The 22,770-nt window shown below is 37.1% G+C and overlaps 1 protein-coding gene across 1 annotated transcript in view; it reads left to right on the forward strand.

The window, feature by feature from the left end:
* The first annotated feature begins 8,203 nt into the window (after positions 1-8,203).
* The window catches only part of LOC101446863 (E3 ubiquitin-protein ligase RMND5A-like), a 35,691-nt gene continuing 21,124 nt past the window's right edge, over positions 8,204-22,770 (forward strand). The window contains 2 exon segments of the mRNA XM_071218256.1: positions 8,204-8,405; positions 18,755-18,890. Coding sequence (XP_071074357.1) covers positions 8,204-8,405; positions 18,755-18,890 — 338 coding nt within the window.

Here is a 22,770-nt window from a genome sequence, read left to right on the forward strand (position 1 = left end):
AGGTCCATGAGTCTTCCTTGTACTTGAGTGACCTGGAGGACTTTCTCATCCCTAGAGAAAGACATTAAAGTATCACACCTAACATTCATGTTCTCCCTATATTTGTGAGGTCTAGTGTAATTGTCTGACTCTCTGTGGAATGGACATCCAGTGGCAGGGATTTTTACCCCTTCATTCCTTCAACTACTAATCTGTGCAATTTCCCTACACACAAAATCCCTATAAATCCCTATATATTGATTGAGCCCAATCATCACATTCCCAGATGTCCAATTTGGCAGACTCTACTTCTCCAGCCACCTCAATGCCTTTTGACTAGACCTTGGTTGAAGAACTCCAGGATGGAAGTGTCAATCTTCTTTACAAAGGGAAATAGGCTTGTGCTATGGCCTGTTGTAGTTGAGGACTGAGTCAGAGACTTCTCCCTAGGTGAGTGGGAAATCATTCTGTCCATCCCAGGCCCTATAACAGCCCATCACACTTGAACTAACTTGGTCAACACTTCCTAAGTCTCCTCCTATTTAGTCCTCTCAATAACTGTGAGCTGTTTGTCCTGCAGCCCCATACTCATCCAAGGAGTCACCTGAAGCTCTTGACCCCCAATTTCCAATGGCAATGTCTGGCAGACTGGATGCCATGGAAGGAGCGTTGTGCTCACCTGGGGATCATTTTCATCAGGGTTTGCTTGGTGGGGAGGACCACTTTCATGTTCCCCACGATGTGGGATGAGTCCAGGTACTCCCTGCCCAGGCACCAGGTGCTGCTCCATCTTCTTCTTGATGGATCTGAAACTTGTCTGCACCAAACCGGGATCTTTCATCTCCTCAGCCATGTCATTTTCACACTGGCAGGTGGAGTGTTGGGGAAAAAGGACATGAAGTCAGCAGCTGCAAAATGTCCAAAAATGGTAATGCCTGGATTTCAAACTGGAAATCACTGACCTCAACTGACTGTGGCAGGAGGTGGACCATAGCTGCCACTTAGTTAGTGACAGGGCAAAGGGAGACCAATCCTGGGCTCAAGCAATTGATTTCAATGACCTCAAAAATCTTCACTCCTCTCTTTCAAATTAATGGGAGTTTTGAGGATGTGAGGCTACAGTAGTACTACATTCTGTACGGGCCAAATTCCTGGAGATTCCAGAACGGGAGGAAGACTCTGGATTGCCCAAGGAAATGAAATGATATGACAGGGAAGAGAAATTCCAAATGGTCTTGAAAATATTCAAGTGTAGATCATCTTCCAATGAAGCAATTGTAAATATGATTCTGCCTTGCAGACACCAGATGGGCAAATTTTCAGACTGTTCACACCCAACACCAGCTGACTTCAGGGAAGCACCAGCCATCACTGTCTGCTTTTGGATGCCTCAATTGTTTCAAGTAATTTGGCCCCAGCCATTCAAACTCTAAATATATATATAGCATTTGAACAAGACAACCCATTCCTATTAGCCCATTCTGGGTGATCTGGAAACATTAGACTAGTCAAAGTCACATGACATCCCTTGAAGCCCAGTTAAAATGGCAAAAGAGAGGAGTTCTGTCTAGGTCCAAGGGAATTAAGGATGAACTTCTGAGACTCCTAGCCTCCCCTTTGGAACATGATGCAGCCCTACCACCTGACCTGGAAGAGTCACAGTATTGAGCTCTGTTGTTTGGCAAGTTACAGAGAAATATGTATTATACTATAATCTTCTCACCTTTTTTTGGTAAAAACAACCTGGGAAATGTGAGGATACTTAAGGATGGAGAAATAGTCTAGCTGAATGCAGGCAGAAAATATGGGATGGGGAGAATCTAGGAGCAGGTAGATTAAACAACCAAGGCAGGGTCCAAAACAAAGACTGTCATGGTTTAATGTGAAGTTGAATAATCATAAAGGACTCTTTTCTGATAACCAACAAACATTGCACCTGGTCATGAATGGGGCTGAGTTTGGGGTGGGTGAAATGGTCAGTCTACTCAATACTCACTTGATGTGTATAAGCAGAAGAGATCTAAATCAAGTGAACAAAAGTGTGGCTTGGAGAACAAAACAGATAACTGTCCCTCAATTTCCAGCTTGAGACTGTTTACTGACACGTACCTCTAGAATGTGGGAAAGGACCAAGCTACATTGCCTAAAATTTATAATTTTACTTTTCCAACCCACCTATAGCCTTTTACCAAGGGTATTTTATTTTGGGAAAATGAAATGATCCAACATTTTGACTCAGAGTGGCATTAATTCCAGGAGAACCAACATGCTACTAATGGTTCCAACAGTCAGAATAAAGCTTACAGATATCAAATGATCAATGGAATTGTATCTCAAGTCTGTTTCACAATGGGTTACATGAGTCTCTAAACACATTCTGTGGTTATTTCCCCTTTTCCACAAAGCATAATTGGAATAGACATACTCAGCAACTAGCAGATTCACAAAACTGGCTCCCTGACCTAAGGAGTGAGGGATATGGTAGTAAGAAAGGCCAAGTAGAAGCCATGAGAACTGCCTGTACTTAACAAAATAGCAAAGCAAAGTCAAAACTGCATTCTTGGAAGAATTGCTGAGATTAATCCTACCATCAGAATATGCAGAATACAGAAATGATGATTATCACCATCACCCCATTCCGGATTCCTATTTGGCCTGCTCAGAAAACAGGTGGTTCCTGGAGGATGATAGTGGTTCCTAGTAAACGTAACTAGGTGGTGACCCCAACTGCAGCTGCAGTTTCAGATGTGGCATAATTGGTTCAGCAAAATCAACAATTCCCCTGGAACCTCATGTGCAGCTATTGTTCTGGCATATGCTTTTTTCTTGACTCATTTATTAGTCAGTCAAAGGGGTGCTGAAGCAAAGTACCAGATATTCGTTGGTTTTTATAAAGGGTATTTATTTGAGGTAGAAGCTTATAGTTGAAAGGCCCTAAAGAGTCCAACTCAAGGTTACTTCCTTACCAAAATCTGTTGCCACATATTGAAACAAGATGGTGGGTGATGTCTGTGAGGGTTTGGCCTTCCTCTTCCCTCTTAAGGCTCCATGGTATAGTGCTTCATGGACAATTACGGGACATTATAGATCCCCCCAGGACCCACTGGATGGAACATGAGAGAGTCTGGGCTATGATGTGGACCATTGACTATGGGGTGCAGTGATGCTCAGAGATGAACTTACCAGGTGCAATGGATGTGTCATGATGATGGGAGAGAGTGTTGCTGTGGGGGGAGTGGGGAGCGGGGGTGGTGGGGTTGAATGGGACCTCATATTTTTCATAATGTAATTTAAAAAAATAATAATAAATAATTTAAAAAAAAAAGGCTCCATGGTTACAGCTTCTTCTGATCTCAGCACTAGATCAGGCTTGCATAAATTCATCTCTCTCCCCAGAGTTCATTAATTTCCAGACTCAGCTGCTCCTTTCTCTTCACAAGGTTAAGCTGTACACTATCAGACTCATCTCTCTTCCTGGGGCCTCTGCTGTGTCTATGGAGCCACCTCTATTCCTCTATGTCCTTCTCTTATGTGTCTACTTCTGTGAGAGAGTCTGTTTTATCAGCCCAAGGGAGCTGGGACTCACTGCTGAGTTGCACTTTAAGATGTGGTTGAATCAAAGCCCTAATCTTAAATTAATCAGAGCTCTCAGCTGAATCTAATATAATCCAAGGGTATCAAACCCAGAGAAACAAACCAGTTTACAAACGTGATCAATATCTCCTTTTTGAAATTCATAAATAATATGAAACTGCCACAATACTTTTTAATAAAGGCCATGAGAAATAGTTTGCTTTCAACTGGCAAGACCAGCAGTATATCTCATGTCCTCCCTCCCTACCTCACAGGCATATCTCTCTTCAGTTCTGTGTTATAATGTAGTCTTCAGGGAAATTGTGTACTTTTCTCTTCCCTAAGGCCTCCCATTGTTCCATTCTATTGATGACATTATGGTGATTGGACCTAGCAAGCATAAAGTAGCAACTAATATATAATTATTGAGTGTCTGATGTTAAGAGATAAGTCCAACAAAAATTCAGGGTCTTCCCATCTTAGTAAATTTCTTGGCATTCAGTAGTGTGTTCATGTCAAGATATTCCTTCAAAGGTGTAGAACAAATTGTTGTAACTGACCTCTCCTATAAATATAAAGGAGGCACAACACCTAGTTAGATTTTTGGGGTTCTGGACTAAATCTATTCTTCATTTGGGTGTCTGTATTGTGTTGATTCTTTTTGGAAGCTAGAATATTATGTTCTTATATTGAATCTATGTTGAGCCTTTGATTATATTAGATGAGTTAAGGGTTATTTGATTAGATTGCTCCAGTGGGGCATGATCCAGGGTAGGATTAATCCTCTTATTAGAGTCCTTATAAGGGAGAAATAAAAAAATGCAGACACCAAAAATGATGCACAGATAGATGCCTCCAGACATTGACATCAACAAACTCAGGAAAGTGAAATTTCACAGATGGAACAGCTCATATCTGAAGGCAACAAACCCATTTTTAAAATGTATAGGTTGTCTTTTTACTGTTAAATTGTATGATCTCTTTATGTATCATTGATATTAAACCCTTATCAGCTACGTCATTGCCAAATATTTTTTTCCATTGAGTCAGCTGCATTTTCACCCTTTTGACAAAGGCCTTTGAAGTACAAAAGTGTTTAGTTTCTAGGATTTCCCCTTTGTCTATTTTTTCTTTTGTTGCTCATTCCTTGGGTGTCAGGTTTAAGAAACTATAATACCACATACCACAAGATCTTGAAGATGTTTTCCTACAGTTTCTCCTAGGAGGTTTATGGTTGTCACTTTTATATTTAGGTACTTCATCCATTTTGAGTTATTTTGTATAAGATGTGAGATAGGGGTCCTTTTTCTTTCTTTTGGATATGACTATCCAGTTCTCCCGGCACCATTTGTTGAGTACTGTTCTGGTCCAGCTGGGTGGCCTTAACAGTTTTGACAAAAATCACTTGACTGTAGATTTAAGACTCTATTTCTGAGTTATTGATGTGGTTTCCTTGATCAACATAACTGTCTTTATGCCAGTATCATGCTCTTTTTACCACTATAGTTAAGTAATATGCTTTAAAGTCAGGAAATGAGAGTTCTCCAACTTCTTTCTTTTTTTTAAAGATATTTTTATCTAGTCAGGGCCACTGTCCCTTCTAAATAAATTTTATTATTGCCTTTTCCTTTCTACAAAAAAAAAAAAAAAAAAAAAAAGGTGGTTGGGGTTTTTATAGGGAATGTGTTAAATCTGTAAATCAGTTTGGGTTGAATGGACACCTTAATGATACTTAGTCTTCCAATCCATTAACTCTGAACTGTCCTTCCATTTATTTAAGCCATCTCCATTTCTTTTAGTAATGTTTTGTAGTTTTTTAAAGGCAGATTCTCTATGTCCTTGGTTAAGTTTATTCCTAAATACTTGATTTTTTAGTTACTATTATAAATGGAATTTTTTTTCTGATTTCCTCCTCAGATTGCATATCCTAGTGTATAGAAGCACTATTGATTTTTGCATATTAATCTTGTATAACACAACTTTGCAAACTCATCTATTCTAGGAGTTTTATTGTGGATTTTTCATGATTTTCTAGATATGAGATTGAATCATCAGTGAATAGTGTTTTACTTCCTTCTTTCCTATATGGATGCATTTTATTTTATTTTTTTATCTAGCCTAATTGCTCTAGCTAGAAACTCTAGCACAATATTAAATAATATGGGTTACAGTGGGTATCCTTGTCTTGTTCCTGTCACACATAGCTGCAATTCTTTTTCCTTCTCTCTAGTATATTTGTATTTATATTTTGTACAAGCAGTCATATATGTAATATCACCCATATCCATGTTTTACCAGAGGTTTTACTATCTTATACAGTCCTGTGTTACAGCTTTTAGCTCTCATTCTAGTAATGTACCTGACCTTAGACTTGCCCTTTCAAGCACTGTTACCCATACTATAGTACTGCTAGTTACAAACACAATTATATGCTTTAGCCATTTCCACTCATTTCCAAAGATTAAAAAACAACCTTTTTACCAATTCTGCACAGATTAACACTTAGCTTTCCATTCTCTACTCTCCTTCCATTTTCTGGTGACCTGTATTCTAATTATTTACTCCCTGAGTTTACACAATATATTTTGTTCATAGCAGTATAATCATACAGTATTTATCCTTTTGTATCTGACTTGATTCATTCAATATAATGTCCTCCAGATTCATCCATGCTGTATATGATTTATGACCACATTTCTTCTTACCACTGCATAATATTCCATTGTGTGCATTTAGCATAATTTGTTTATCTGATAGACGTCTGGGTTTTTTCCAACTTTTGGCAATCACGAATAATGCCACTATGAACATTGGAGTGCAGATGTCTGGTCATGTCATTGCTTTCAGTTCTTCTGGGTATATATCTGGTAACAGTATTGCCAGGTCCCATAGCAAGACTATATTCATCTTCCTTAGGTATTGCCAAACAGTCCTCCATAGTGGCTATACCATTCTACATTCCCACAAATAGTAAATAAGAGTTCTTATCTTTCCACACCCTCTCCAACATTTACAGTTTTCCATCTTTTTAATAGCAACCAGTCCAGTAGGTGTGAAATGATGTATCATTGTAGTTTGGTTTGCATTTCCCTAATTGGTAGTGATGTTAAACATTTATTCATGTGTTTCTTCACCATCTTTATTTCCTCTTTGGACAATTGTCTTTTTCAAGTCTCCTGTTCATTTTTAATTGAGTAGTTTTTTTTATTGTTGAGTTGTATGATCTCTTTGTATATCATGGATATTGACCCTTTATCAGATATGTGATTGCTAAATATGTTCTTCCATTTAGTTGACTGCGATTTCACCATTTTCACAGTGCTTTGAGGTGCAAAATATCTAATTTTGGGGAGGTCCCTTTTATCTATTTTTTCTTGTATTTGGTGTTAGGTTTAAGAAAACACCACCTACCACAAGACATTGAAGATGTTTTCCTCCATTTTCTTTTAGAGTTTTGTGGATGTAACTTTTATATTTAGGTCATTGAACCATTTTGAGTTAAGTTTTTTTTTTATAAGTTGTGAGAAACAGGTCTTGTTTCTGTATTTTTGATAAGGATATCCAGTTCTACCAGCACCATTTATTGAATAGACTGTTCTGGCCAGCTGGGAGGATTTGACAACCTTGCCAAGAATCATCTACTGTAGATATGATGGTCTTTACCTGAGTTCTCAGTTCAGTTCCATTGGTCAATATGTCTGTCTTTAAGCCATTATGATGCTATTTTTACCACTGTAGCTAAGTAATATGCTTTAAGTCAGGAAGTGAGAGTCCCCCAACTTCAATCTTCTTTTTAAAGATCTTTTTGGCTATTTGGAATACTTTATCTTTACAAATAAGTTTGTTAATTGTTTTTTCACTTCTGAAAAAATGTTGTTGGGATTTTATTGGGATTGCATTGAATATGTAAAAAAGTTTGGGTAGAAGTGACATCTTAACAATATTTAGGCTTCCAATCCATGAACACAGAATGTCCTTCCATTTATTCAAGTCTCTTCGGTTTCTTTTAACAAAATTTTGAAGTCATTGAAACACAGTTCCTTTATGTCTGCAGCAATTTGGTATTATTGATGAATTCCAAAAAGAAATATTGGATCATGTTTATAAATTGATCTTTTCCTCTGGACATATTAGATTATATTCAATTCAGAGGTTTGCTTGATTAAGTAATCATGTAAACCTCTTGTGTCAGTAGGACATTGAGTCCCCACCATTTTATGGGTGTGACTCACAGATAAAAGGCATGGCAAAGGACTGAGTTGGGGCTTCTTAATGTTGGAGCTTAATGCTGAAGTCTTAATCTGGAGCCTCAGGAAGTAAATTCACACAGGAAGAGAAGCAAGACCCTGGAAGGGAGGAACCCAGGAAACCTGAACCCCCACAGATGTTGGAAGCCATCTTGCTCCAACACATGAAAATAGACTTTGGTGAGGGAAGTAACTTATGCTTTTTGGCCTGGTATCAGTAAGCTCCTACCCCAAATAAATACCCTTTATAAAAATCAACCAATTTCTGGTATTTTGCATCAGCATCCCTTTGGCTTACTAATACAGAATTTGGTACTGAGGAGTGGGGAAATGCTTTCACAATTACTGAAATGCTGGAACAGTTTTATAAATAGGTAAGGCGTATTTTTTGGAGGAATAGTGAGATGCTTGATGAAAAAGGACTAGGTTGCTTTGAAGAGACTGTTGATACCAATATGGATGCTAAAAAGACTTTCTATAATGCCTTAGAAGTAAATGATAAATCTATTATTGGAAAGTGGAGGAAAGATGATCTGTGTTTCAAAGTTGCAGAGAACTTAGCAAGATTAACTTCTGGTCTTTTATGGAAGGTAGAATTTGAAAATGGTGAGCTTGAGCACTTAGTGAAGAAATTTCCAAAGTAAACCTTGAGAATGTGGCTTGGCTTTTGCTTGCAGCTTCTAGCAAAATGCTTGACAAGAGAGATATGCTGAGGACTGAACTGTTGGGCACAAGAAAAAACAAACTGATTCTGGAAATTCCAAGCTCCTGGAAATCAAGCTCCCAGATGAAAGTTCCCTATTGGAGGACTTAACTAAACTTGGAATTTGTAAACCAGGAGTGAAGGTGCAGTTATCTCAGAAAGATTTGTGGAAAGACTTACTGTCTGATGGCTTGGACCCCTGCTTCTTGCATGCTAAACCAACAAGGTTTGTGAGAGAACTGTACAAAAAAAAAAAAAAAAAAAAAAAAAACAGTCAGCTTGGACTAAAAGGGACATGGAAAAGAGAGACTAAAGGAGAAGCAACATTAAGAGGAAAACAATGGAAGCTGAGATCTGGAATTAAGACATCACCTTGGGCCAAGAGAGGAAACCCATCCATGTGTACAGAGGGGGTGAGTTTGCCCCAGCAGTTGGAGAAGGTGGATGTTCCTGTCTGATGTTCTGGGAGAATTTTGCTGCTCCAGGGTACAGAGAGGGTGGAGCACATTCCCGAAGGATTAGGGTGGTTAAGGTCAGCACCCTACAGGTCTGAGAGGGGTGGACCTGTCCTCCAAAGGTTAAGGAAGGCCAAGTGGTCAACTCATTACTCTGAGCCTGTATGCCAAAGTTAAGGAAGATCAGATGGTCAACTCGTTGCTCTGAGAGGGTTGAGCTGTATGCCAAAGGTTAGGGGGAATGTTGTCTTCACATCACTGTACTAGAGGGGTTAAGACTATAACTCAAAGACTGGGTTTCATGTGGCAATCACCCCAACTCTCTTGGAGGGTGAGGTCTGGAGCTTGGTTGACACCCAGATGCTTAATGAGGGTGCAAACAAGAAAATGACCATTGGACAAGCCTGTGGAAAGAGTGGCTTCCCGTAAGGCACCAAGGAAAAGAATTCATCATCTTAAGAATGACTCAGAGTGAAATCAAATGGAGAATGCCCTGCAGGTTTACTGAACTGTAGAGGACCCATGACACTCATGTTTCCCTCTCAATTTCTCCTTATTGTAATGAAAATGTTTATCCTTTGTCCATTTGTGTATTGGAAGTAGGTGAATTCTTTCGTAAGTTTCAGAGATCTATAGCAAACAGGACTTTGCCCCAAGACAAACTGTATTTCTTTAAATTGTGATATGATTTAGTACTTGCATTGAAACTAATTTAAGATTTTTTAAAATATTGCAATGTCTTTTTGGAATTCAATATTATTTTAATATTGTAATGTCTTTTTAAAATATTGTAATGTCTTTTTGGAATTGGAGTGTAGCAGCTTGATATTATTGATGAATTTCAAAGAGAAATACTGGATTATGTTTGTAAACTGATACTTTTCTCTGGGCATATTAGATTATATTCAGTTCAGAGGTTTGCTTGATTAAGTAACCATATAAACCTCTTGTGCCAGTAGGACATTGAGTCCCCACCATTTGGTGGGTGCGACTCACAGATAAAAGGCATGGCAAAGGACAAAGTTGGGGCTTCTCAATGTTGGAATTTTGATGTTGGAGTTTGATACTAAAGCCTTATCTGGAGCCACAGGAAGTAAGCTCACACAGAAAGAGAAGCAAGATCCTGGAAGGGAGGAACCCAGGAAACCCGAATCCCCAGATATATCAGCAGCCATCTTGCTCCAACAGTGAAAATAGACTTTGGTGAGGGAAGTAACTTATGCTTTATGGCCTGGGATCTATAAGCTCCTACCCCAAATAAATACCCTTTATAAAAACCAACCCATTTCTGGCATTTTGCATCAGCACCCCGTTGGCTGACTAATACAATGTCCTTGGTTAACATTATTCCTAAATATTTGATTGTTTTAGTCAGTATTATAAGTGGAATATTTTTCTCATTTCTTCCTCAGATTGCACATCAGTTGTGTATAGAAATGCTATTGATTTTTGTGTATTAATCTTGCACCTCACTACTTTGCTGAACCTGTCTATTCTATGAGCTTTGTTGTGGATTTTTCAAGACTTTCTTGATATAGGATCATAACATCAGAGAGTAGGTGAACTTTTATTTCTTCCTTTCATATTTGGGTGCCTTTTACTTCTTTATCTGGCCTAATTGCTCTAGCTAGAACCTCCAGCATAATATTAAATAACAATGCTGACAGAGGATATCCTTGTCTTATCCCTGATCACAGCAGGAAAGCTTTCTGTCTTTCACCATTGAGTCTAAAGCCAGCTGCATGTTTTCATAAATGCACTTTCCCACACTGAAAAAGCTTCCTCCTATTCCTATTTTTTGGAGTATTTCTATCTAAAAAGCACTGTACCTTGTCAAATTCCTTTTCTTCATCAATTGAAAGGATCATGTGATTTTTCTTCTTCAGTTTATCAATATGGTTTATTATTATAATTGATTTTCTTGTGTTCAAATCAATAATTGATTTTCTTCCATACCTGGGATAAAACCCATTTGATCGTGTTGTATAATTCTTTAACGTGCTTTTGGATTCAGTTTGCATGTATTTTGTTGAGGATTTTTGCAACTATATTCATTAGAGATATTGGTCTGCAAATTTCTATGTTTTTTTGCAGCATCTATATCTAGCTTTGGTATTAGGGTGAAGTTTGCTTCATAGATTGAATTCCATAGTTTCTTTCCCATTCAAAATTTTTTTTTTTTGGAAGAGCTTAAGCAAGATTGGTATTAGATAATCTTTGACTGATTGGTAAAATTCACCTGAAAAGCCTGGCCCCAGTCTTTTCATTTTTGGGAAGTTTTTGATGGCTATTTTAATCTCTGTACTTGTGATTGGGATGGCAAATAAGACACCTTATTTGCATGCTGATGGGAATGTTCTAGTAGAAAGAGAAACTTCAATGACGTAAGAAAGAAAGAAAATTGCTGAAACTTAACCTTGGAGTAGGAAAGAGGAAATGGGAGCAAATGAACCAGTGGAGGTATTTGCTGTAGGTAGGAGCTGAATAGTTCATATCTGCTAACCAGAAGTTAGAGTATGTGGGTTCAGATGCTGGTATGTGTGTAGCTTTGAAAGTTCTCTTTTTATTGAGGTATGGCAATCTGCTGAGAGTGAGGAAAGGAATGGAAAATTGGAGTGCTTGAGGAGAAAGTAGCAGATATGAAATGGTCACATGGGAGAGTGGGAAAGTAAACGGAAAGGGTATATAGTATGATCATAGGTAGCATCAAGGACCCACTAGATATTGATGAACATGAATCAGATTTAAGACCAGCCAATATTTGTGCATTTCTCTCCAACTGCCATTCAATCACATTGATGCAGTGAAGACCAGGTGGAAAGTTTCCAAGAAAGCATACCCTGAAGCAGAAGAGAAGCCATAATTTCAAAGCTATAGGACATAACAAGATTATAATTACACTGCATTCATTTAGATTATGACTTTGCTTTTAATTTCATCTTTTGTTTATCTTTTTTTTACCTTTACATCCTTTGGTTTTTTTCATGGTGACATGTTCAATTGATGATGTCAAAGAAACTCTTTGAAAATTTCCCTCCTAGTCAAGATTTTATTTTTGAGCTATGATCTTTGTGTTGGTCTTCAGTGCTTTTTCAGAAACCCATTTCCTCCTATTTTGTTCCATGATTCTATAATAATGCATGATGTGTCTGACCAGCAATGGTATGTGTTATCAGAAGACATTCTGGATATGTAACTAGTTGATGCTTGGAATTCTCCTCAAATCCACAGCTGGAGGGAGAGAGGCAGATATTCACAACTCCCATTGTTGTTTCCACTTTTTTAAAAACCTATATTAATAGTAGTAATTAATATGACTATAAATAGTTACTCTGTGATTTTTTATTTTTTTCTAAATTTATGTTCCCCTTTCCAGAGGTAAGAAAACTGCAATTTTGAGCAATTAAGCCACACTAATATATAGTCATAAAGCTCTTGTATTAAAGAAATGAGATTTAAACTTGTTTTTCTGCTTTGGATAATCATATTCTCTTTACAACCTTCTATAACATTCTTTGCCCATAATTAGGTAAAAGCATTAATTTGATACTTTCCTCTTTGGTACATGCTGGTCTCATTACGCTTCTTCAAGGGCCAACTTCTAAGCTCTTGGCCAGAGGCACAACTTTGGCAAAATATCCTACTGCTAATTTTCTTGGTTATCTAATATTGAGTAATTTTTTAAAAATTCTTTTATTAATTCTTTTATTGAGTACACATATGCTCATTTATCATTATATTTTTATGTTACAAAATTAGCAAGTTTAGCCTAAAATGGTAGCAATTGATAATACCCAAGTCTATTGAATATCTGACCATATGGCTATATCAGGCATAAATTTTCACTGTGTAGTGTAATTTTGCAACAAATTGAGGAGGATTTTGGCAAGATCATTAATGTCATATGTGATATTGCATGTACTGTGATCATGGAAACGTTTCTGCTGATAATTAAAGGTATCAGAAATAAAAAAGCATTCACACACAATTACTCTGCATCTATAAATCCATCACCATATTTTTAAACTCTAATTTCACCAATAAGGTAGGGGAAAGGCATGATGATCTATTTTGATTCATATTTTCACAATCAGATCACAAAGACAGACTGATGTGCAACAATGGAGTTAGTTTTTCATTATAGAAATTGGTATGGGGCTGAGTCTAGATGGGAATTAGTAAATGATATTGATTATTTATATAAAACCAATTATTCACACTATTTTCTCACGTTTCTGCATTAGTTTGCTAAATGCTACCAACCAGATTTTAATATGTTTGTAGGTGCCACTGAATTCAAATTTGCATCCATTATTTTTTTTTTTAGGTTTTGAGAATGACGAATGGTAAATGATGAATTAGCACATTGTAACCAGATGTGATAATTAAAATGAAGTTATAATTTAAAGTGTTTGCCTATTGAAAATGATATTTAATAGGACAAGACTCTACACATTCATTTCACTGTTGTCTTGTGTTAAGTTTTACATTATTTTAAAACTTTTAACTTGAAGTATTTGAACTTTACAAATCACAAAAAAAGCTTCAGAACCTCAGGATTGTAATGGACTTTAATCTTTATAAAATAAGTTTCATGTTGGATGCAGTTTTAAATCATTTATTCATTTTTAATTGTGATAAATTATATATAATATAAAATACATTTTAACCATTTAATTGGACAATTCTTTGATATTAAGTACATTGATAATAATGTGTAACATTCACCATGAACTACTTTTATTTTCTCTTTTTATTATTTTTAAAGATTTAGATTACATAAATGTTACATCAAAAATACAGAAGGTTCCCATACACCTCATGCCCTCTACCTCACAAACTTTCCCCCATTAGCATCATCTTTCATTAGTGTGCTATCTTTGTTACAATTGATGAAAATATATTGAATCATTGTTATTAACCATCATCTATAGTTTACATTATGGTTTACACTTTCCAGCACACAATTTTATAGGTTTTGGCAAGATGTATAATGACCTGTATTCATCATTACAATGCCATGTAGAACAATCCCAATGTCCCCAAAATGTCCCATGTTTCACCTATTCTTCCCTCTCCCTCTCTTCAGAACCTCTGATGACCACTATCTTTATATCAATATAACAAGTTCTTCCATTGCTAGAATAATAATAAGGCTATTTTAGGTTGCAGTTGAAATTCCCCCTCATGTTCATCCATGACTCAGTCTTGAGGATTTGGGGATGGTGATGCCTCTTCTGCTTCCAATTGAGAGGGGCTTAGGTCCCATGGGACAGATGGGTAGAACTGTCTTGCTTGCAGTTGTTCTCTCTGTTTTTTGGGATTTTTTGGGCTTTGTTGATCATCTTTTTGTTAGTTGTCCTGGGTGAGTCCCATGAATTGAAGTGTAGGTGTTGGCTGCAACTCTGTTGAGATTCAGGTCTCAACTGGCATATGAACAGCCAGAAGATTTAAGTCTCTCAGACACATAAATAGCAGGTATAGTCCTAACTATAGGTTCAAATAAAAGGGCCATAAGAACCATGCATAGGAATATTATAAATAAGTTCAACTATGATATATTGAGGAATAGGTTATCATATATTCCAAGGAAAGGCCTATCAACAGGGTGCCAGTTTCCTGGGGTTGTCTTTCCTGCCTGTAGTGTCTAGATATCTCTAGAACCCTCAAGAGTACCTTTCCTTGAGGCACTATTTACTGTGGCAGTCAGCTCACTGACTGCCATAAACATAACCTCTAGAATGACCTCCTGACTCTCTTTGAAATTTCTTAGTCATAAAAACTCATTTGTATTTAATATTCCTCCCTTATGGTGAAGGCCTTTTACCAAATGCATCACTAGTTGGTGCTTGGTAATAATCCTTCAATGCCAGGAAGGCCTATCCCTGGGAGTTATGTCCCATGCCAGGGGGAAGGTGGTGAATTTATATGCTGAGTTTGGCTTAAAGAAAGACCACACTAGAGTAACAAGTTGCTTTTCAGGAGGTAACTCTTAGGACATTTATAATACTAGGCTAAGTTTCAATTTCACAAGAACAAGGTCATGTGTACAAGTATCAATATCAAGGACCTGGAATACTGATCTGTCCGCCTTCACTAGGCACTGCCTATGTACTCCAGTGTTTCTTGCCACTCTATTAGAGAAAGTAGCAGCACTCCCCAGGATGGTAATTCAATATTCTTTTGGATATTGTGTGTGTCTCCACTTGAGACAACACCCCATGAACACTTGAACATGTTTATATTCCATCGAGGCATGCCCCAGGTGCACCCTCTCCACACATCTCCTCCCGCTGGCATCCTGTACCAGTGATCCTATATTGCTTCAGTTGTGACTCTTCTGAAATCCAAAATATCCCCAAAAACAAACCAAAAATAAATAAATAGGAATAATAGTAAAAATTTTAAAATTAAATAAAATATATATAAATAAAAATATGAAAAAAATTAATGACAGTCTTTCATTCTGTAAGATCTGTTAAGTTTTATGGACAGTGAAAATAACTGAAATTATTTTCAAAGAAGCTTTAGGTAACAGAAAAATCACATTGAAAATAAAGGGGATTCCCATATACTCCACATCTTCCCTCTCACTTTTTCCGCCATCAATAACATCTTACTGAGTATGGTACAATTGATGAACAAACACTGAAGCATTGCCATTAACCATGGTCAACAGTCCACACTATGGTTTCACATTCTGCACCATACACCTTCACAAGTTCTAACAAAATGTATAATGGCCTGTATCCACCTTTGCAAGATTATGAAGAACAATTCCAATGCCCCAAAATGTCTCATGCACCAGACATTCCTCCCTTCCCCTCCATTCACAATCCATGGCAACCACTAGGTTGCAATGTTTGAAAAATGAGGTTCATAGTTACATGCATTAATATTGAGGACTTGATGTATTAGTTCATCTTCTTTTATTAGGTACTGATTACTTCTCAAGATACTCTTTCCCCTCTATTTGAGAGCCTAGCAGGTCTCTCCAGGATGGGAGTTTAATATTTTCTTGTTTATTGTGTGGGTATTCACCCACTGAAATAACATTCTATGACAAGAGATGCATTTTTATATTCCATAGAAACATGCCTCAGGTATGTACTTTTTCACATATCCCCTCACCCCAACACCCTGCACCAATAACCCTCCCCCACCATAGTTGCTACAAGAACATTTCCACCGTTGTAATTTTAACCTACAAGTACCTACAAGTACCCAGAGTTCACCTGTTCTTTCCTCTAGTCCTCACCTCAGTTCCATGGACAGTCCAACCCAACCCCCCCTCCACTCACCCTCGTATTCCAGTACCATTGACTCCATTTACATTCCTGCACCACTATCACCCCCATTCCCCGGCCAACCACCCCCTTATAACTTGTCATAGGTTTTTCCCATATTGAGTACCTGCCCAACACACTCTACACCTTTCTGTCTCCTGATAATCTATCTTCCAGCCTTTAGCTCTGAAAGTCAGCTCAATTTGCATAGGTCATATCAATAAAGTCATGTAATATTTGTCCTTTAGTGACTGGCTTACTCCACTCAACCTAAGGTCTTCAGAATTCATCCATGTTGCCCAATATGTCAATACTTCATTTCTTCTTAAAGCTGAGTAATATTCCATTGTGTTTATACACCACGATTTGCTTAATCATTCATCTGTTGATGGACACTTGGGTTGTTTCCAACTTTTGGCAATAGCGAATAATGCCATTATGAACATTGATTTGCATAAATCAGTTCTTGTCCTTGCTTTCAATTCTTCTGAAAGAGTGGGATTGCTGGATCATATGGCTGTTTATAGTTAGCTTCCTGAGGAACCACCAAACCATCCCCACAATGGCTGCATCATTCTACATTCCCATCAGCAGTGGATGGGTGTTTCCTTTCCTCCATGTCCACTCCAACATTTGTAGTCCTCTATTTTTTTAAAATAACCACCAATCTAATGGGTATAAGATGGTATCTCATTGTAGTTTTGATTTGCATTTTCCTAAAAGCTAGTGATATTATGCATCTTTTCATGTGATTTTTAGCCTTTTGTATTTCCTGTTTGGAAAAGTATCTATTCAAATTTCTTGCCCATTTTTTAAGTGAGTGGTTTATATTTTTATTTTTGAGATGCAGGATTTCTTTATATATGCTGGATATTAGGCCTTTATCAGATAAATGGCTACCAAATACTTTCTCTCATGAGTAGATTGCCTTTTCACTTTCTTGACAAACTCCTTTGACGCACAAAAGTTAATTGTGAGGAGGTCCCATTTATCTATTTTTTTCTTTCATTGCTTGCTCTTTGGGTGTAAAGTTTATGAAAGCATTTCCTAATACAAATCTCATAGATCTCTCCCTACATTATCTTCTATGAGCTTTATGATCTTGGCTCTTATATGTAGGTCTTTGATTTATCTTGAGTTAATTTTCATACAGGGCATGAGATGGCATTCCTCTCTCATTCTTTTGGATATTGATATCCAGGTCTCGAAGCACCATTTGTTGAAGAGGTCATTCTGTCTTGGTTGAGTGGGCTTGCTGGCCTTGTACTTTGACTATTTTCATCATACTCATTTAGCACTAATTACCCATTCCCCCCTCTCCCATCCCTCTTAATTATTCTGATTTCTGTCTCTATGAATTTGCTTACTCTAAGTATTTAATGTGAGATAAACCATATAATATTTGTCTCTTTGTGTCTGGCTTATTTCATACAATAGAATGTCTTCAAGTTTCATCCATGGTGCAGTATGTACCAGCACTTCATTTATTTTTTATTGCTGAGCAATACCCCATTGTATGGATATACCACATTTTTATACATTCATCTGTTGCTGGGCACTTGGATTTTTCCCACCTTTGGACTATTATGAATAATGCAACTATGAACATCTGTTTGAGTCACTGCTTTCAATTATTTTGGGTATGCATCTAGGAGTGGAATTGTCAGGTGCTTCGTGTGTGTTTCTTTCTTAGCTTTGCTTTGAAATATGTTTCATTCTGATATCTCTTTTTTTGTCTTTATTTTTTTAATATTACATTTAAAAAATATGAGGTCCCCATATATCCCCCACCCCCCTCACCCCACTCCTCCCCCCATAACAACAATCTCCTCCATCATCATGAGACATTCATTGCATTTGGTGAATACATCTCTGAGCACCACTGTACCTCATAGTCAATGGTCCACATCATAGCTCACACTCTCCCACAGTCCACCCAGTGAGCCATGGGAGGACATACAACATCCAGTAACTGTCCCTGCAGCACCACCCAGGACAACTCCAAGTCCCCAAAATGCCCCCACATCTCATCTCTTCCTCCCACTCCCTGCGCCCAGCAGCCACCTTTTTATTGCTCTCAGTTATGGTTACTGGGTTAAGACATTTTATCTCAAGGCTCTGAATTTCCTAAGTATGAATATTTTTCATGAAGCCTAAGCACGGCAAATGATCTCAGTAGTCTATGCATGATGCTAGAGCAATAACAGCCAAATCATTACTCTTCATAAATTCAAGTTAATCTCACAGATAAAAACAAAAGATAAAGATACATACAGTTCAAAAATAAAATTACATAGTTCAATTTAACCCACCATCTCTGTAAAAATAAATAATCAAACAAATGCATCCACTTTACAATGTTGTGATAGTGTATTTCTAGATGGATGTGGCATAATAATTTAAGACAAGGAAAATTAGATCCTGTTAGGTTAACTTGTTCTTCAAATTGGCTTTTCTGTGTAACAAACAACTCCGCATTTTTTTACCTAAAACGTTTTCTTTATGCTCAAGTATTCCATGGCTTAGAAATTTGGGTAGTCAACAGTGAAGATGGTACTCCTCTGTTCCATGGTGTCTGGAATCACAGGGGGGTGACTTTAAAGATTGAAGTTGGAACACCTAAACCTAAACCTAAACCTAAACCTAGGTAATTCACTCCAGAAGACTTCTATACTTATAGTTCTGACACCAGGGCTCAGATAACCTGAAGGCTGGTGCAACTACAATTTTTACCAGGGTATCTAATGAGGGTGTTGCATGGTTTTGACTTCTCCTAGCATACTGGCTTCTAAGAAGGAGCATCTTAGGGAGGAGCCTCAGGAAAGGGAGTTTCTTGATAACACTGGTAGCAGGTACTTGACTTTAACCGACCTAGCCTGAAATGTCAGTGTCAGTTCCATCATACTCTGTGTTCCAACAGACACAAGCCCACTTGGATTCAAGGGGAGAAGACATGACACCACCTCTTATTGGGAAGAGTGACAAGGTCACACAGTATAAGAGCACATGGGAGGAGTGGAAAAGCTGTAGCTGTCTTTGGAAAATACAATCTGCCATACTTGCGTATTATTATTACTTTGCTTCCATTTCCCAAGAATGCATGGCCATATATGTATGTGGTATACTCAAGCACTACATGTAAAATCATGCACAAATGTACTGAAATCTGCCTTGTTCTGGTGCTACTAACTGGAGCTTGACTTCTACTTAGAATATCTTATATGCTTTACTTATGAAAGAAATTCATAATTATATTGTGACAGCACCTTTCTTGAGCATGTTAACAACTTTACAGCAAAATTATAGTATTAAAGATGAAATTCAGGAGCAATTGTCTTTGTCCAAACACAAAAGATAGCTTTTGATGGGAAAATAAAGGACATAGGTTGTCATAATAGAATACTATATATTTTTAAATATTAGGATGGAATTATGGCAAATATAAAATATTTATGTAATATCTCCTATATGCCCTGTGAACTGATGTTATATAAAAAAATCTATTAAAAAAAAGAGAAAATCATCTTGCTAAAAAGTGCATTCCTATTGATATCTCTTTTATCCAAAACATGAAGATTTTATTTGGTAAATACAGCTGAAATCTTTGCTGAGGGCAATTTGCTTTGCCTAGCCTACATTTCCAAGTTTACTACATGAGTCTAAAAAAAATAAAATATGTAACATACCTGAAATGTAGATGAGTATACAGAATACTACCATGATATGTATTTTATTTTTAGTAAATAAAAATATTTTTTACTTATTTTTACTAAGTAAAAATACCTTCCACATTAGGAAAATTTCTGCTCGGCACTTGTGATCATTAGAATACATGCATGTGATTATTTGGTTTCCAAGAATATAATTTATAAAGTAGACAACTGAAATATATTCATTAAGATTAAATAACTTTTAGACAACTGTATATAGCAGCATCATACCTATAATTAGCCTATTAAAATGTTAGAGGTAATATAATAAACAAATTAAGGTATAATTCAAATATGCACACAGATAACACCTAACCATTTTATATAAATCCAAAACAATAAAAAGATTTTCTTTTAGGAACTTTTACTACCCTTACTTCTATACATCTGTTCATTTTTAAAGTCATGTAGATGTCTACGTTGTTTGAAAGAACATTTATCTTTTCAGAACTAAACCGTAAATTATCCATAAAAATCTCTGAGATGGTACTGATTCATTTGATCTGATGGAGTCAAAAATCAATTGGTCTGGGGAGCGGATGTAGCTCAAACAGTTGAGCACCTGCTTCCCACATAGGAGGTCCCAGGTTTGGTTCTCGGTGCCTCCCAAAAACAAACAAACAAGCAAGTAAACAAATGAAAAAAACAACTCAGAGGAGCTGATGTGACTCAGAGGTTGAGAGCTGCCTTCTACTTATAAGATTCCTGGTTCAATCCCTGGTCCTGGTACCTAAAAAAAAAAATCAATTGGACCTACAGTTTTGCATCTATATCTTATTACAGTGTTTACCATAGTATGTCGTTTTAGCTCATATATTTGTTCCAACATTGGACTTATCACTGAGAATAGAGTTCACTCCTTGAACATCTTTCCATAACTAGTATTTAGCACTGTAAATAACAATATCTTACCAAAAAAAAAAGTGGACATTCATTTAAATGTACTAATTGGTTGAATAAATAAAAGAATGAACATTAATTCATTTCTGAAAAAATGCTACAATCTACAACCATATTTCCAAAAGTTTTTCTAGCAAAATTGACTACACGGAGTTAGTTGTTATGACTTGTAATGGTTAATTTGATGTGTCAACTTGGTTACACTATGCTGATCAGTTATTTGGCCAAATAGTGGCCTGGTTGTTACTATGGAAGTACTTCTTAGATGGGATTAGCATTTGCATTTTTGACGACCCTCAGAAATGTGGGGGGTCCTCATCCAAGCAGTTGGAGGTCTTAAAAATGAGATCAACCACCACACCAGGGAGCCAAGAGTGCCTACAACTGCAAGCAGGAGAATTGCATCCAGCATCCATGTGGGATCTAAGCCCCCTCTTGATGTAGTGGGGGCCTGGACTTAACCATCCCAGGGTCCACAGGATGGAGATATAGAGTATGGATTAGAGTGGACTTACTGGTGTTCTTCTGGGGAACTATTGTGATTAGTAAGGGAAGAAATTGTAATATTGATGTGGAGAAAGTGACCACAGTAGCTGCTGATGGTAGGGAGAGGGAGGAAGAGATATGATGTGGGTGCATTTTCAGGATTTGGAATTGTCCTGGGTGGTGCTGCAGGGACAGATCCTGGACATTGTGTGTCCTGCCGTGGCTCACTAGGTGGAATGGGGGAGAGTGTGGACTACAATGTAGATCACTGTCCATGTGGTGCAGCAGTGCTGCAAAATGTATTCACCAGGTGCAGTGAATGTGCCACGATGATCGAAGAAGTTTTTGATGCAGGAGGAGTGGGGTGGGGGAGTAGAGGGTATATGGCGACCTCATATTTTTTGAATGTAACATTTAAAAGAAAATAAAGAAGAAAATGAGATCTGAGGGTTTCAAGAATCAGAAAGAATTCTGACTTAAGACTACTCTCCCTAGTTCTCTTGGCCTCCCCAAAAGTATCTGACTAAAGACGTCAACACCATTTCTCCAGATTTCCAACCCCTGGCCTGCTCTATGAAATTCAAACTTGCTGGAAATAAAGAAGCTAGAAAATGAGGGGCATTATATTCATATAGCTTTAATGAGCATTCCTCTGAAATATGCCTATGTTCATTTATTCACGGCTTATTTTTTCACTTTTAAAAAGTAATTTATAATATTCAGAAAAGTTAAAAAAATAATACAAAGAATTGCCATATTCCTTTAATATTGACTGACTTCTTTGTGTCCGTGTACATATACACAAACACATGCACACAAGCACACAAACACAAGCAATAATAAAGCAGAGAGAAAGGGAGAAGAAAGAGGAGGAGGGGAAGAAGGAGGAGAAGAAAAGGAAAAGGAAAGAGTAGGTGTAACATGGAGGCATTTTGGGGACCTTGGAATTGTCCTGCATGACATTGCAATGACAGATACAGGCCATTATACATTTTGCCAAAACCTACAAAATTGTATGGGGCAAAGTGTAAACCATAATGTAAACTATAGACCAAGCTAAGTAGCAATGCTTCAGTATGTTTTCATCAGTTGTTAACAAATGAACCGCACTAATAAAAAATGTTGTTAATGGGGGAAAGTGTGGGAACAGGAAGGAATGGAATATATGGGAATCCCCTATATTTTTGATTTACCATTTATGTAATCTAAAGCTTCTTTAAAAGTAAGAAATAAAATTTTAAAAAAGAAAAAAATGAAGACGAAGGAGGAAGAGGAAAAGGGGGTGGAGGAGGAAGACAATAAAGAAGAGAAAAACTGCAGATAAAAGTTATAAGCATTACAGTCTTTGATTTAAATCTTCAATGTATATTTCTTAAAATAATGGAAATTCCTTTCGTAACATTGTTCAAATATCAAAATCAGGAAATTAAG

Source organism: Dasypus novemcinctus, chromosome 2 (assembly GCF_030445035.2).
Source record: "Dasypus novemcinctus isolate mDasNov1 chromosome 2, mDasNov1.1.hap2, whole genome shotgun sequence".
Taxonomy (NCBI): domain Eukaryota; kingdom Metazoa; phylum Chordata; class Mammalia; order Cingulata; family Dasypodidae; genus Dasypus; species Dasypus novemcinctus.